Source organism: Talpa europaea (genome assembly GCF_964194135.1).
Source record: "Talpa europaea genome assembly, chromosome: 4".
Taxonomy (NCBI): domain Eukaryota; kingdom Metazoa; phylum Chordata; class Mammalia; order Eulipotyphla; family Talpidae; genus Talpa; species Talpa europaea.
The window spans coordinates 109,858,063-109,875,327 of NC_140070.1; the positions used below are offsets into that span (position 1 = coordinate 109,858,063).

Below are 17,265 nucleotides of genomic sequence, written 5' to 3' on the forward strand. Positions count from 1 at the left end.
AGGACTATAGTATTGATTTTATTTACAGAACTTGGACTTTTAAATTATTATTGTCAGGTCTCATATATATTATACATATATAAACATATTATAACATTATAACCATTATAACATACATATTGATGAGGTGGCACACATTTGGATCCCTACATGTTGAAATCATGAATATATTTTTTCTTCCTCTCTCTGGCTCACTTTGTAAGGTTTTCTGAGCTATTCTTAAATATTTTGTAACTTAAAATTTCATTTTGGAGCTATTTGATGAAAAAAGGTATAGATATGTATATATCTATTTCACAATGCACATTTTAGTGCCTTACAGCAGAGTTCTTTATATACATTTGGAAATTTCAAATTATGGTGCAGTTTTGAATATGAATATTTTAAACAGACGTTAACTGAAATTTGAAACCCACTGGAATATTTAAAGAAAGATACATAAAAATATGCTTTTTAAAATTAAATGTTTATTTTTGTTTTTGCATATTATGATGGAATTACTTGAAGATCATCTAAAAGAAACAAAATAGCATACAGTTGAAGGGGGGCATATCTTGGTTCTCAGTTTACTTGTTCACCTTTCTCATCACTAGACATCATAAGCACAGCTCAAGTCATAATAGAATCCTATTTTGTGAAACATGGTTATTAATCCAATTTTTATCTCATGACATTGTCACAATTATTTTACCATCATTCTTTTGTATCCTTTATAGCATTCAGTGTGTCTGTTTTCAAGTCCAGAGCATGGCCCTGAAATCAATGTTTCACTCAATGAATTGAATGAGGTCTCATTCTCAAAGATACACCAGTTGAAATATTTTATATCTATTATAGTTCGACTTGTATAGTTTATTCAGGTCATCTAAAAAAAGAAAACGTAAAAAGAAAATACATTGAAATGTTCTAAAACTCACCCTGAATGTATAAAATTTTAAGAGAGATGAAAAATTTCAAAACAATTTGACCAAAAATAACATACGGTGACTGACTCCCTATGTAGCCATTCAATCTCTGCCTGAACCCCTTACATTCTAGAGGTGCACACCACTCTGGTGCAGTACTGTGAAGAGCAGGATTTGGAATTAGTCATAGATTGTAATTTTGTTCTTGTTGCTCGTTGAGTTTGGGTTATTTGCTTAATGTCTCTGAGTTATTATCGTGTAAAGAAAAGAATGCTTTATATCTACTTTATGTTTCTTAGAGGTATTTAAAAAGATAAAATGACAAGTAATACAACTCCAATCAATTATAAACACCAGTAAATGTGTTTTCTTCCTTCCTCCATAAATGTGGGAAGACCTGGCAAAATACAAGATGTATGTGTGTGTGTGTGTGTGTGTATTTTGCATTTGAAAAAAAAATTACTTATCTATATTGATTTTAGTGGGAATATGGTGATGCTTTTATCTATGTTTATCTTCCCTCTTAATTTACATCCTTACCTCTATTCTCCAGTCTCTCCTTTCCCCCAAATCTCTACCCTTGCACACTCTGGAGGGGTACCTTATGTTGCTCCCACTACTTTATATTTCACCACCTTATAAGGTAAATTAGCATTTACTGCTTCCAAAGCCTTCAATGAATTCAAGTAAACCATACTATAAAATCCAAACTTCTTTGACCTTCAAAGCCCTTTAACAGTTTGAGCCCAACATAAACTCTGTTTTCATCTTCATTTTCATTTCTCTTTATGTTTCCCTTTCTTTTCAGTTTTTTTTTCTTTTCATTTTGAGTTCCTGCATATATATTTCCTTTCCATACACCCAGTTCTAATGACTTTTTCTGTTCTCTCTCTTTATCAGTGTTCCATTCTTTCCTTAAAAAGCAGTAATCCGGCCTCCCTGGTGGCACAAGGGGTTAACTCTCAGCACTATCAAGCTGTCACCAGCCATTGCAGCAAGAGTTCCATCCCCTGCCAGGGAGCTGTCCCACATGGCCCAGGAGACCTCTCCAGGCTCTCCCACTGTTCCCCTCAGCAGTGTATTTCAGTGGACCCACCTGTTCTGCTCCCCATTCTGTCTCTGGTGAATCCTCTCACTCCTATACCTCTGGCCTATACCCCAGCTCTTGTATGCATAAATAAATAAAACAAATCTTAAAAAAAAAAAAAACACCAGTATATCTCCAAAATGAAATCTTCCCTATTAAAGGTAAACAAATTATTTCTACCTTTCTTTATCCTTTCATAACATTTTGCTTATACCTCTCCCCCAGTTCTTTATACTACATTAGGTTTAGTTTGTAGGCCTTTTCCCCCAGAAATCAATTACTAGCATCTAAGTAAGTTCTGTGTAAGATTTGTCCTCTATAAAAAACAATAGAATTTCAGTCTATTGTTTTCCTGCAAACTCTCCCAGCCCACACAACACACCTCCATGGGGGAGGATTCCATGGGGGAGGATTCATTTATGACCACTGTTGTTTGACCTTCCACTGCTCATCAAGTACATGGAAGTTTTCTGACCTGACCATAGCCATTTCTGAGATCACATCAGAATGAATATTTGGGATTTTGATCTTAAGTTTAGGCCACAAATTATGGCATCAGTCTTGGTTTTTCCCTTTGCGATTTAAGTCATGGAGGCAAATTTTCTTTCTGTTATCAGCTATGTAGGACTCTTCATTTTGTTCTTTTCCTTTGCCCTTTGTGCGTTATTTTTTATAATCAATTTGATATATTTATGATTTATGCCTTTGCTTAAAAGTTATGTGATACCCAGGACAAAGTTATTTTATTACATGATAATTTGAAGGTGATTCTTCAATTTATAAAAAGCTAGCAATATTTCTATACATGAATTATAATAGTTACATTATATTTTATGGATTATGAAGTATGTTTGCATTCATCATTTCACTTGCTTCCTACCCCTGAGAAGTAGGTAAAGGCAAATGTTGTGCTTATTTTGTGGATTATGGCTGTGGGAGCTTAAGGGATTTACCTAATGCCACAAGTTGGTGACAGATCGTAAAACTAATTCCTCATGTCCATTCATAAGACAGTTCCACTGAAGAATACTGGGATATTTAAAATCACACAATTTGATTTCTTATAATGATTTGCCTGCAGTGTCCCTCTAGTGCTACTTAAATAAAATGGACTATTGTTATTTGGTTTGAAATATGCTTTGATATTTTAAGTTGTCTGTTTTGCCATTAGATCTGTCAAGTGTTACTAACTTTAATGCTCAGATGATAATATGAGGTAATATGTAATTAGGAGAATTGCAAATTTGTTTTTAATTTTTTATTCCTCAGGGTTTATTTGCATGCTTTTTTAATGGCAGGTTTTAATGAGGGTACTGTTGGGGCATAGTTTTTATTCTTGAAAATCGTTAATAGTGTCTGATAATTCATGATCCCAATAGTAATTTGGTTTTATATTATCTAGAATAGAGGTTTGGTATATAAAGTAATATAATAAGATGCTTTTCTTAAGACTTCTTAGCTGTATTTTTGGCCCTCATCCTCAAATCTGTATTTCCAAACACACTATGGCTTTGGTGTCTTATTCTTTACACAGACAAAAATAAAGACAAACGGACCAAGTCCCCATTCACTAAGATGCATTGTGTGAGAATGGAAAATGGAGTTGTACAGACTTTAAGTCTCAGATGAAAAATGCAGAGGGAAATAACTGGCCACAATCCAAACTCTTTTGAGAGACTGATCCAGTAGTCCAAAATGGAAAATGAAGTTTCAAAAAAAAAAAAAATTCCCCTAAGAGGCATGATTCATCTTCTGTGGCAGTAAATATAACTCTTTGGGCACTGTTATTTATTTGACTATTTCACTGGAGTCCAAGTGTACCTATCTCTGCAAATCAGCTTCTCAAAAACTCTTAAAACTCATCTCAAGTGCTTCCCCTAATAATCAGCTGGTTTTTGTTATTCTTGTTTCAATCCTCCTTGTAGAATCGAGAGATCTTCCAAATCTACCAATTTTCTTTCTGCAATCTAGTACTGTACCTATTCTGACTGTATTTTTTATAGACTCAGAAATGATCACAGAGGTCAATTAGACTAAATCAGTAGCTCCTTTTCTAATATTCACCATAAGCAGAATCTAATCTTTGTTGAAATGTCTCTGAGATGGAGGTCTTTATTACCTGTTTTGCACACTGATGATGATTATTAGAATCTTATCCTCTTTGGTGCACCATTTTTGGCCCTAGATCTACAGTCAGGAGTCACAGAGAATATATGTTAATTGACTGCAGTGCTTGATACATAGTTTTTGAAAGTTTATTATAAAGATGAAATGAGTATAACATTCATTTTGATGTGTGAATTTATATCCCTAAAACATACACAGTGTGGTAAACCAACTAACCTCAGCAAATATTTTTTCCAAAATTTATTTATTTGTTTTTATTATACTTACATTGTTGTTCATTTTGTACAGTATTTGATTTCTCCCCTCAGGTGTAGTCCCTGTAGTTCTCCCACCACCATATACAACAGAATCATTAAATTTTTTAAACTTAAGGAAACATAAATCACTTGGTCCAATCCCTTCTTTTTTTCACATTGCGAGATAGAAATCTGTTTTCTGGATTTTTTTCATTCCTTCATCTCATTCAAAGTTCAGTCTTTTTTATACACTCTTAATTACACACAGTTATACACATTTATACACATGTGACATTATAATCTATGCAAGTGATGTTTTTATTAGTTTCTGCCCTGGCTTAGCTCTTGCTGAAATGAATATTTGCTGACCCTGGGGGGCACTAAATGCCCATTCATGGTTAGTATGTATTGGTCAGCATGTTTAAGAAATTTTATGTTATTGCTTTATTTTCAAGCATTGATAATTTTCTCCCTGAAAATAATGATTGTTTTACTATTGCTTTAGTGGTCTCCTGATTTACTGATATATGGAACCTGATTTTACCTGATTTTCTGATATATGATAACTCTGCAGAAGTGTAATTTTTCACTGACTTTATGCTTGCCCAGTATAATAGCCTTAATTTTTCTGACATTTCAATGAGTGACTTGAATCCATGATAAGCTGAGTTCTTGTTAAGTACAGTGTAGGGAAACTAAGATATTGTTCCCAGCATGGTCCTCATTATATGTGCTTTTATTTCCATTTAGTAGTCATTTCTGAAGTCCAGAGGGGATTTCATGCTGTCATAAAAGGTCTTCCCTTGCCAATATCAACTCTTTAGGTCTTTCTTAGGTATATTTTACTTTTACTATTTCTTTTCCCCCATGCTGGCACCAACTTTTCCTTATCTTTTTTTTTTAATTTATTTATTTATACAAGAACCGGGGTACAGGCCAGAAGTGCTGGAGGATGAGAGGATTCACCAGAGACAGAGTGGAGAACAGAACAGGCAGACTGACTGAAATACACTGCTGAGGGGAGCAGCAGGTGAGGCAGGAGAGGTCTGCTGCACCATGTGGGATTCTCGCTGGCCAGCGGGGATTGAACTGGTGCAACAGAGGCTGCCGACAGCTTAGCTTCACAGTGCTGGGCTCAACCACCTGCGCCATCAGGAGAGGCACTCTTTTTTTTTAAGTAGAGTTCTCCCCATCTTTGTGTCCCATTACATTGCACTGCACACAAATCACTGCTTTGTTCCACTTATCATCAAAGCCTTTGAATAGCCCAATCTATATGTAATTATTCCTCATATATTTGCCAAAACCCCTCTTCTAAAGGGTCTCACTATCCACTTACCCAGAGGATATTTTCTTGGCCAATATAGGTCAACATGAGTCTTCTGAAGAACCTTATGTCTTTTCTCTGTCTTAAGGAAGTAAGACCTCCAACTTCTCTTAGCAGGGTGTTAAAGCATGTTTTCACATACATACCTGATTGAGGTGGTGAGAATCAGGGCTTCTATAGCATGTGAATCTATGCAGGAGTTCACAGCTTATTTTTTTTCCTCTCATATAAACAAAAACTTGCATCCAGAAATAATTTCTGACTGCATTTTCGTACACATTGTTTTATGTTCAAGGAACTTTCATATTCACAATGTTATTGGATCCCAGAGAGAATCAGATCAGAGTAATTGTCACTCAAAGGTGATAGGGTCACAAATACTTGTGCCCACTCTAACATTTTCATATTTCATACCTAAAACTTACTGCTCTCCTTTGCTTTAAAAAAAATAATCTATTGTTTGCAGTGGTTTAAGATCTCTAAGAATATTATTTATTTGCTTATTTTTTTAATTGAGGTTAGAATATTGTCTGGGCTGTGTGTCTGAGAGGATAAATACTGTGCTTTGAAGATGCAAAAGCTGAGAATAGACAGTCTGGCTAAGGGATGGAGTGGGAGGGAGACAGTAAAAGGGCAACTCAACCTGGATTTATGGTAAGGAAAGGGAAAAAAACAAACAAACACAATGATATTTCTGCCTCAAAACTTGTTTTTTTATATTAGCTTTTAAAGTTTGTATAGGGCCTCCCCGGTGGCGCAGCGGTTGAGCGCTGGGTTGCGAAACTGCGCGCGGCCTCTGCGGCGCCGGTTCGATCCCCGGCTGCTCCCCGGCCACCGGAGGAGGGTCCCACATGGCGCGCAGACCTCTCCTGCCGCCCGCTGCTCCCCTCAGCAGTGTACTTCGGTCCTTCTGCCTGCTCTGCTCCCCGCTCTGGCTCTGGTGAATTCTCTCACCCTCCCGCACTTCTGACTGTACCCAGTGCATGTATAAACAAAAAAACAAACAAACAAAAAACCAGCAAAAACAAATAAATAAAGCATGCCTCTATAAAAAAAAAAAGAAAAAAAAAGAAAAAAAAAAGAAAAAAAAAAGAAAAAAAAATAAAGTTTGTATAAGCATTAAAAATCCTAAATTTATTCTTAGTATCAAGAAATGGTATAAAGATCAGCAATAAAAAATAATGCTCTAATGAAAAAATGATCTAAAGATTTTATTTGAAGTAACCAAACATCTTTTTTTTTTTTCAAATTTCTTTATTTTTTAAGTATCCTTATTTATTTTTTCACAGTGGAGGATTTCTCCCCTCAGGTGTGGTCACCATAAATTTCCCACCACCACAGGGCACCCAGTCTCCACAACATTCCACTGAGCTCTCTTTTCCCTGTTTTCTATTCCCTCCTTCCCCCACCCCATCCCCTCCTAGGCATCTAATCTCAGATCTACAGTCTGCTTTAAGGGTCAGTCTTACAGTTTGTCTTTGTCTGATTCTTTGTTTTCTCTAGATTTCATGTGTAAGTGAAACCGTCCAATATTTATCTTTCTCCTTCTGCTCTTTTCTTTTTTTTTTTTTTATAAATTTTATTGTTATATTCCCCATACAATTGCAGCCCCCCCATTCTGACCCCAATCCCTCCCCTCCCACCCCCGCCCCCCTAAAAGTGTCTCTGGTTCATAGTTTTTTGTTGATTTTGATTTTCACTTTCTTATAGTTATTCATTTTCCTGGTCCCTTATTTAAGTTTTCTAGATTCCTGCTATGAGTGAGACCATCCGGTATTTTTCTTTTTCTTTTTGGCTTATTTCACTGAGCATGATCCCTTCCAGCGTCATCCATGTTGCTGCAAATTGCATGTGTTTATCTTTTTTGAATGCTGAGTAATATTCCATGGTATATATGTACCACATCTTCTTGATCCAGTCATCTATTTTTGGGCATTTGGGTTGTTTCCAAAGCTTAGCTATTGTAAACAGTGCTGCTATAAACATAGGGGTGCAGGTGTTCTTTGGAATTGATGTTTCTGTGTCCTTTGGGTAAATTCCTAGGAGTGGAATTGCTGGATCATATGGAAGCTCTATGTTTAGTAGGTCCAGAAATCTCCATACAGCTTTCCACAGTGGTTGGACCAGTTTGCACTCCCACCAACAGTGCATCCTTCTGCTCTTTTCACTTAGAATAATCCCTTCCGGCTCCATCTACTTGCCACAAATGGCCTGAGTTAATCTTTGCTGATCAATGAGTAGTGTAATCAAACATCTTTAAGATTTCTGCCCATGAGCCCACTCTTCTTTTTGTTTTTTTTTTAACCCACACTGGATTTTCACACTGGATTTTTTACTTATTTATTTTTAAATTTTTTAATTTTATATATTCTTTGCATCATTTTTCATTTTTGCACAATGTATGCATTTTCATCTTGGTTATAGTCCCCATACAATTCCCACCACCCTTGTTTTGATCCTACTCCATTCTCCGCCCCCCCCACACCCCAGTGTAGTGTGTCTTTGGTTTATAGTTGCTTGACTTCTTTTACTTTGTCTTTTATCTTTCCCCTTCCTCTGTCCTTTTGTCCCCCTCCTTCTTTTATTTTCGTCTTTTTTTCCATCCTTCCAATCTCCCTCCTTCCTTTTTTTCTTTTTTTTTTTTTTGGAGAGAGATTATAGGTATATTTACTTAATAGATATTCTTTGAACATGTGCTATATACAAAGTGAGGTAGATGCTTTGGATATATATAATATAAAACTGGATATAAAACGTATGCTTTCAAAGATTATATTCTATCAGGATAGGTAGACTGTAAAAATAAAGACATTTTAGTTGGAATCGGCCAAAATTCTGAGTATAGAATTTGTAACTTCTCATGTATTCAAAGTGAAGTACTAGGGTTATGGAATAGAAAGGGTATTTTGGAATCTCGGTCTGAAAATGTAGTTCATATCAATAAGTCCTGCTGATTTGAGTCCAGAAAAATACTGGTCATTGTAACCTGTTCTAATCTAGATAAAAGATTGTTATTGTACTACAGTAACAAATATGGTATATGTGATAATATCTATCATGCCTTTTTAATAGTAAAGATTATCATATCCAAATGGAATTTGAATGTAAAGAGAGAAACTGAGTACTCTAGTTCTGTTAAAAAATCTCTCTCTCCTATGCAAGAGTGAGAACTGGTAGTAGGATTAAAAGTCTGTGCTCTATTTAGAAAGAACTATGAGGAACCGTGTACTTGACATATTTATTTTTTTAGCCAAACATACAAGGACTAGCCCGTGTATTTATGTGTGGAGAGGAGGGAGAGAATAATGGACACAGGGAAGAAATAAGGGAAAGCAAAATCGGTACTTAATAGCGACAGTTACTGTGGAAATCTTGTGGATAAACCTCTAGTATGCACAAATGTGTCCAAAAGCTATGGAGGGTTAAGAGATTACTGTGCCAAATCTCTTGGATATCTGTGTCTTGAGTTCAACAGCTTATTGCCTTGGGGCCCTTTAGTAGGAATAATAGCTCTATCCAATTTAACAATTCTTCAAGTTCTCACAATATTAAATGGTGAAATGAAAATGATGATAATAATTATATTAATTAACTTTCTTGACTGCTTTCTACATATTTGGATTCTAAACTTATTCACTCCATTTTCACAGCAACTCCCTGAATTTTGCCCTAGCATTATCTTCCTTGCTCAGGCAAGGAAATGACCTGAGATTATCCAGATGATAAAGCTATTACCTTTATCAAATACTGATTCTGTAATAATAAAATGTCAGCACCATATTTATATGGTGCTTGGTGGTTTCAAAGGGTTTTGACATTATCTTGTTATTTATAACACATACACATACACATCTATAAGGTCAGGTTATTTATCTCTTTCAGGAGATGAAAATATATTAAAGTCCAGGGAAAATAACCATGCTTAAGTGATAAAACTGACCTTCAACTTCAGGTCTGTTTACTCCAAAACCTAAGTACACAGAGTCCACTACACTATGATGCTTGTTCACAATTTAATTTTAGGCAAATTTCCAGTCAAACTGGCTAAGATCTAATCATTTCTGGTGCTTGATGTTTGGGAATGTCAATTTCAGTCTCTTAGTAATTATCTTAGGCATTATACAGTCTTCACTGGAGGTGCCAGATAAATGAGATGTCACTGCACTGAATGGCAAGGATCAGTGCTGCTGGCTTCCGATTGGCTTCATCTGTTGCTAGGAGGGGTTGCCATCTCTTAGCAGCTGCCAGCTAGGCAGGCATTTCTGAGTGGAACTGAGCCCAGGTTGACAGTAGCTAGAAAAGGAATGTGTCCTCACCTGGCAAGGACATCCTTCAAGTCAATGCTTTTGTTGACTAGGCTGACAGAATCCCCAATTTTGATGCATTCATTTCTTTTCATGATGCCCATTTTGTCCTTTCTTACTTCTTTTCATCGCTTAAATTTGTTTAGTTGCTGACAGACCATATTCCTGCACCTTACAAAAGAATAAGTAAATTCCAATTAACATCTGAAATGCAGAAGAATTTGGTTCCAGCTCTAGTGGGAGAGTGATATATTGTTTGATTAAAGGAAGTAAGGGCTAGTTCTTCTAAATAAGAAGAAATAACATCATTTTCCTGGCAATTACAAAAAGGAATTTAAAATAATCCCTTTAGGATTTTGATAAAAGAATGAGGATTGTTCGATTTGGATGGCTTCCCATGTTCAAAATCTGCAATGTAACTGAAATAGATGCTAGGGAAAGAAGAGCATTATGTGCAGTCTTACCCATCTTGCCTTTATATATATTATATATTATGATCTATTTGCCTGGAATGTTCTTTGCCCTGCTTAGTTAACTCCTCTTCACTCCTTAAGATCAGGCTCCAAAGCAAGATTTATGGCAATACTTTGCACAGGCACCTCTGTCACTGCCACTTATTCACTCTCTCATGTCTTCCCAACACTTTCTTTCTATTCTATTTTGGGACTTCCTGTAGTAAACTGTCTTCATAGTCACTTTTTTTCTGTGTGGTCATTTCTATTACTAACTGTTGAATATCTAAAAGTTTAAGATCCATATTTTATACACCATGTTCAGCCTTTAGCACTGTGCCTGGATGGAGCAGGTAGCCTGGACCTAGCAGATAGTCCTCTGCACCCTCATACCAGCCTCAAGGTGTTCAGTGAATTAGTAAGTGCACATGACCAGGTGCTGTCTCAGTCTTCAAACAGCTCATTTAGGCTTAGGAATCTCAAATGCCAAGTTTGAAGGGGAAAAAATGTATCTTCAGTGGCTAAAATGTGCTAATGGCCTCCATCATATCCATACTCAGAGGTATTTGAGCATACTCTTATTAAAGAGTCTGGGAAATGGAGTACAGTCTGTTTATACTGGAAGGATGTCAGAGTCAGTTGGCACAGATGTGCTTTGACAGATGTGGAAAAGAAAGCCCACAGAAGAGACTCATCCTGCCCAGGGCCAACACCCAAATGCGTGGCGGCTGGGCTGTGCTCCACTCCCAGTGAGCTTTCATTAGATTTTTCTGTCTCATCTAATTGTTCTGCAGTGCAAGTGTGGTGCCTTACTTACTTTTGAATTCACATTGGGAGTTGTCCATTTTGATTCCCAGTAAGTATTGAAATGAAGTACATTTTCTCTTATTTTTTTAATCACAATCATACATTCTCTTCGTTACAAGAGAGACTAAGTGAAACAAGTTTGCCCAGCCCCCAATGAACGGGTTATGAAACAAAATTTTGCCTCTTCATCCTGTTTCTTTCCCTTATCCTTTCCTTACTGGCTTCTACTCCTTTCCTCTCTTGTCTTGTTTATGAAATAGAGAATATATGCAAATTTCCATTAGTGGAAAATACAGTAATTTATTTCTTTTCTTTTTGTATTTGTGCTCTTCTTACCTGGAACACTCTTCCCCCCACTTGGATAGGTCAGAGATTGTTCATCTTACAAATCATCTTTAACACAAGAGAAGGAGAGAACTCACATCCCTGAGGTTTCTCCTAGAATGATTCCACTCCATGACCCGGGATTAATTTATTTTTGCCCAATGCTAATCCGTTCCCTTTCTGGTATCACAAACTCCTTTCTGTTGCCCTTAATTTTTTTCCCACAGTAAAATTTATATCCTTTTGTCTTTGGACTTTATTTTTCTTATGAATAGTGACTTCTTTCCTCTTTTTGGCCCAATGTATTTGGATGCTTGCACACCGGCTGATTTCTGGACAGCCTTTAGTTATCTTTCTTTTCATCTATAGATCTTATTGGCAGTCTCCTGAAGCCTATGGATTCTCTTTTAAGAATAATTTCAATGCATAAAGGATGCATAAAATTAAAAACAAGTCATATTGAGGTATATTTACTCCTCTATTTTCTCATGACTATCTGTGAAAAAGGCCTAGTTTGATAAAAATAGACTCTTTTCACCTGACTCCCAGGCTCTGGTCCCAGGGACAATTGAAAAGTGAATAGGGTGGTTGTCAGGATGTGATGTTGGAAACATCTGTTAGGGCTTCTATGTTAAAGGTAAAAAATTGAGGTAAACTGTAAGGTCACTTCCAAGCAACTCTATTGTTAATTTTTTAAAATAGCCTTTGACAATTCCTCAACAAAAGAGAATATTTCGACAAATATTCAGATTGTGTTTACGGTTGGTTACACATGTATTTTTTGACATTTAACGTGTTCATTATAATCCCAGAAGTGCCACTGCTGATAAGTGCCAGGAGGAAAGCTGCCATGAGATAGATTGTGTAAGATTTTCCAATCCAGGACACTGACTTTGCAGGTGCTAATAGCAGTGGGACCCGTGTCTGGCTGAGGTAGTCCAGGGTGGCAGAGAGGATTACCTGTTCTCCCTGAGGCTTTGCTGGCATTTCAGTTGACTTTTGTGAGCCATGAAATGAACCATGTAGAAAATGGGCCCCAAAGGGACAGGGAGAGCAATGAGTCTATGAAACAAACAAACAAACAAAAAACCCAGCACAAACACCTATGGCAGCTTTGTAATTCCAATACTGAAGTTTAAGTCCTGCCAATAAGGAAATACCCAGTAGCATCCTTGTCTGTGGCACATTGGCAAGAACCTTCTTCTTGGAATTGGAAGAATTGAGTTCAAATAATGACTCGGTGCTTCATAATTGTACATTGGGCAAAGGGTACTTAGCTGAAATTTTGTGGAGACACTCCAGTCATTCACTTGTCTGAAATCACATCAGTCACTTTAGATTATAAAATCATTGGGGAATATTTAATTTAGTAAACAATTTATTAAACATTTAGTGTGTTCAGCTATGTTAGGACCTCATTTTATTTTAATTTTTTCTGGGTATTTTGTCAGACTTTTTGTGGCCATAATTCATGTACAACAAAATTCACTCTTTTAATGAATTTGGACAAATATCAAATATCAAATAACATGACATAATTTTACCAACGCCGTCACCCCCCCCCCAAAGCTCTCTCTTTCCTGTTTGCAGGCATTTTCCCATCACCAGAGCAATAACGAGTTTTAGATCATCATAAATGGAATCATACCATGCATAACTTGTGTCTTCTGGTTTATTGTTTTTTGAAATTCGTCCATGTTGGTGCATGTGTCATTACCTGTTCCTTTTTATTGATGAGACTGTCCATTGTGTTGTGAGACCTATGACCTTATTTTAGACCAGATCCTGCATAGTGCCTAGAGCAAAATTAAACATACATGTATATTTGAAGCAATCCCATAGACTTGTTACATGTTTCCATATAACCAATCATGGTGTCCTGTCCCATTCTTTTAGTATTATATTCAAAAGAAGATTAAATTCCATTTTATACAATATGCATTTGGAGGGCAAACAATCTTAAGAATATTTAAAATATTTGAAGGAATAAGCTGTATCCTCAAGCACTATAAGGACATACATTTACATACAATCAATTTGTATGATAATCACAAGTCATTCTCATCCAAAATTCTCAGCAACACAAATGCAATTTGAATTTACAGGGTATAGTCAAAGTGATATTATTTTAGCTACAAAGTTCCCCAAATTAGTGGGAGCAGGAAAACTGTTCTTACGTTTAGCCTTCCCTTGGTCCTTAATAACCTTTTCTGATTTCTTATGCTTATCAAAACCATGTTCATCTACATGTAAGTACAAACTACTTTTGAGAAGTGTGGTTTTGAATTCTTACCAAACAGACATATTTGTTCCTTCTTTTGCACTCCCAACCCTGCATTGTGTTAATCTTCATCTTTTCACTTACCTATCTGTTCCTGGTTAATTATAAACTCTGTGAGATCAAGTGACAGATTTATTTTTTCTTCTTTTTGCTAAATCATCTAATTCAGTACCTTCCACATAGCAGTGCTCAATTAATAATGGTTGAGTAATGAACGAGGAATCAATGAGCAAATGAAGCTGAAATAATATTAGCTCTTTTTTCGACAGAGATTTGTTGGAAGACCTCTGGATTACTGTGTGTTATGCCCTGTGTTCAATCCTAGATATACAGATCAAGGTAAACTTGTATCTGCAGTCACAGTACCAATGGTCTAAGATATAATAGCACTTATAAATTCCCTATCATTGTTAAAGCATATATATCCAGAAATGTAGGATCCTACTACCACTTTTGAGAATGGGAAATCTCAATGGGAAAATCTGTGCTTCTTGAAAGTTTAACCCTTATGGAAGTACAGAAGTGAACTTTTGAGAAATATGGTGGATATTAACAGTGTGATTCTGCTATCACTGCCCAAAAAATATTAGACATATGAATCATATCAAAATGACATTTCTGATTTAGAGGATGTTAGAGATTCTATTTCTGTATTACAACAGGATTCCTTCAATTTAAACCATTTCTTGGTTGAAATCCTCTGTTTTAATATAATCTGTTTCTTCTTCCCTCCACAATGAGTATTCTGGGGATTAATTTTTGTAAGCACTTTGTAAATAAAGGCCTATATAAATTTTAAATGGTGTTGTTATATTGTGGGTGATATGCCAGTGAAATCTTGACAAAAGCCCTGTTTGTTAAAACCAGCATTGGTATATTAAACTCCTGTGGTAGAACAGTACCTCTGGGGAGCTTTATACATTCTTTTCTTTAGATACATGAATTGGCAATTAAAATAATTATATTGTGGTACTCCTTGTGATGCCAGTCAAGAGATCTGCATTGAATAACATGGGATGTGGGCTTTGAGTTTCAATTACCAAAGAGTATACTTTTCTATTCCCTCTTCAAAGTATTCAGTGTAACAATCTACAATGCTGCTATCTCTTCTTTTTTTAAAATTTGATTTTATAGCATAGTTTCAAGAAAGTGAATGAAACATTCTTGTTTGTGAACTACATACTCAGGTTGCAGTATTCTAATCAAATAGTTTCTTTATCTTCCTTCCTTTCTCCATCCCTCTGTCCCTCCTGTCTTCCACCCTCCCATGCCCAGGTATAGTTATACATTGAGTATAGTACTTTAATAGTGCTTGATAACATGTAATGGTAGAAAGGATTGTAAAATTAACAATATCTTTGAGATGCCAGAAATGCCAACACAATTTCAAAGAAGTTGGGTTATCTAATTTTGGGGTATTGTGCTGACTCCCTGGACTTTATTATATCTGTAACTTTATATGTAGCCTGTGTTTGTGCTGTGTTCAGGTGTTCAGGTTCAGCCTGTGTTCAGGTATAATTATATCAGCACAAATGAGACAAGAGGATTACAAGACTCTAACTTGTTTCTCTTTTAAAACATAGAGTTTTGGACTTTTGGGATCTTTTCTTTTGTTTTCAAATTTGAATGTGTCAAATTTGCATGGAATTTCCAAGGAATTGTAAAAGTTTCATGCAAAATTTAGATCACTTGTGTGCTAGATTTGTAAAAAGCAATTATTTCATTCATCATGAAGGCACAGTAATGTTTTTCATAAAGAGCTAAAGAATCTAGGAAACTGGGCCTCCCTGGTGGTGCAAGGGATTGGGATGCAGCCTGTGAAGCTATTTGCAGCCACTGCAGCATAAGTTTGATCCCCAGCCAGGAAGCTAACCCACATGGCCAAGCAGACCTCTCCTGTCTAGCCTGCTGCTCCCCTCAGCAGTGTATTTCAGTACATCTGCCTGTTCTACTCCCCACTCTGTCTCTGGTGAATACTCTCACCCCACCATACCTCTGGCCTGTACCTCAGTTCTTGTATGCAAAAATTAATGAATCTTTAAAAAAAAATCTAGGAAACTAAACAGGATACATATTAATCTCATGTTTTGAAGTTTTGTTTTCTTATTAAATCATGAGTTTTTTTTTAAAGATCTAATTTAAAAATACAGTGAATTATTTGTATTATGATGTTTTATAAAGTGGGCATCTCTTGCAAAAGTCAAATATGGACATATTTGTGATAAAAATAGTTTCTGTTTAAACTCTTTTTTTATATTGAAAGAAAAGCTTTTATTGGGAAAAAAGAAACACAGTTTGGTTTATTTGTTTCTTATAATGACATCATTGTGGGGAAGAGCAAAAGGGGGTCCGGGGAATCAAATCCCTTTGTGGGAAGACTCAAGCTTCCCAGAATCCCTTGTTCCTCCCCACTCTGGGCACTGGGGTCAGGGGAGTGAGAGGGAAGCAGCAGGGCATGATTGATAAAGCTACCTGAGCAGACAAAAGGCACTGGTAGGCTTTCCCTGGGCCAGTGGTTGTTGGGCCAGGGCTCCAGGTGTCCAGCTGGGTCACTAGTCCTTCCCCTTCCCTTTCTTTGCTTTGGCCTTGGCTTTGGTTTTGGGGGTGCAGGGCTTGGTCACACAGATGGTCTCCTGGCACTGGGCATTGTACCACGCCTTCTTCAGGGTGCCTTGGTGCGCTTTGGTGTCTGTGCCCCCACCACACGCGCCCCAGCTCTCAGACTTGTAATTGCAGTCGGCTCCAAACTCCTTCCAGTTGCAGGGCACTCTGCACTGGATGCACTGAGTCTGGGCCCCGCAGGTACCCTCGCGGAAACCCACGCCGCAGTCCTTGCTGCTGGGAGTGCAGGGTCCCCAGGTCCACTCCTCACACTCGGCCCCAGGGCTGCCCTTCTTCACTTGGTCTTTCTTTTTGGCCACAGCAGAGGTGAGGTCAGCCGGGCGAGGACTAGGAGGAGGGCGCATCTCCCTCACCGCAGTGCTTTGCTTTCTCCCGCGCTGGGGCCATTGTTTGAACTCTTGGTTAGTAATTTAAGAAAAAAATTGTTTGATTTTACAAGATTGACTATAAAAGAAAAATCTAGATTTACCTTGAAAAATATTCTGTCAAAAAAAATTCTGTTTGATGCATTTTGTTAGCTTCCTGTTGAAACACTTCGTGGTGTCCCTACTGTGATCCTTTTCAGCTCCTCACCACTGTACAAAAAATTAGGGGAGAAATGTAGAACTTAATCTGATCTATCCACATTTGGATGTTCTGTCTTTTAGTATTTCTTTAACACATTTTCGGTTTTTGTGGTCATTCATCTGCTGAATTGTTCCCAGGAGAGACAGCATCTAAAGAGACAGCATCATTTATTTGTTGGGTTGTGATTATAATTAGCTGAGACTTAAGGAGATGCCTGGTATAGAGT

The 17,265-nt window shown here is 36.8% G+C and overlaps 2 protein-coding genes across 3 annotated transcripts in view; one reads left to right on the forward strand and one right to left on the reverse strand.

Annotated features, from left to right (window-relative positions):
- Positions 1–17,265, forward strand: part of FGF12 (fibroblast growth factor 12) — a gene marked incomplete at both ends in the record, with an annotated part of 330,544 nt that overhangs the window by 178,323 nt on the left and 134,956 nt on the right. The window lies entirely within an intron of this gene.
- LOC311169861 (midkine-like) lies at positions 16,403–16,816 on the reverse strand (the record flags this gene model as incomplete). The annotated part of the gene is made up of 1 exon (XM_084232107.1): positions 16,403–16,816. The coding sequence occupies one exon, from the start codon at positions 16,814–16,816 to the stop codon at positions 16,403–16,405; it is 414 nt and encodes a 137-aa protein (XP_084088233.1).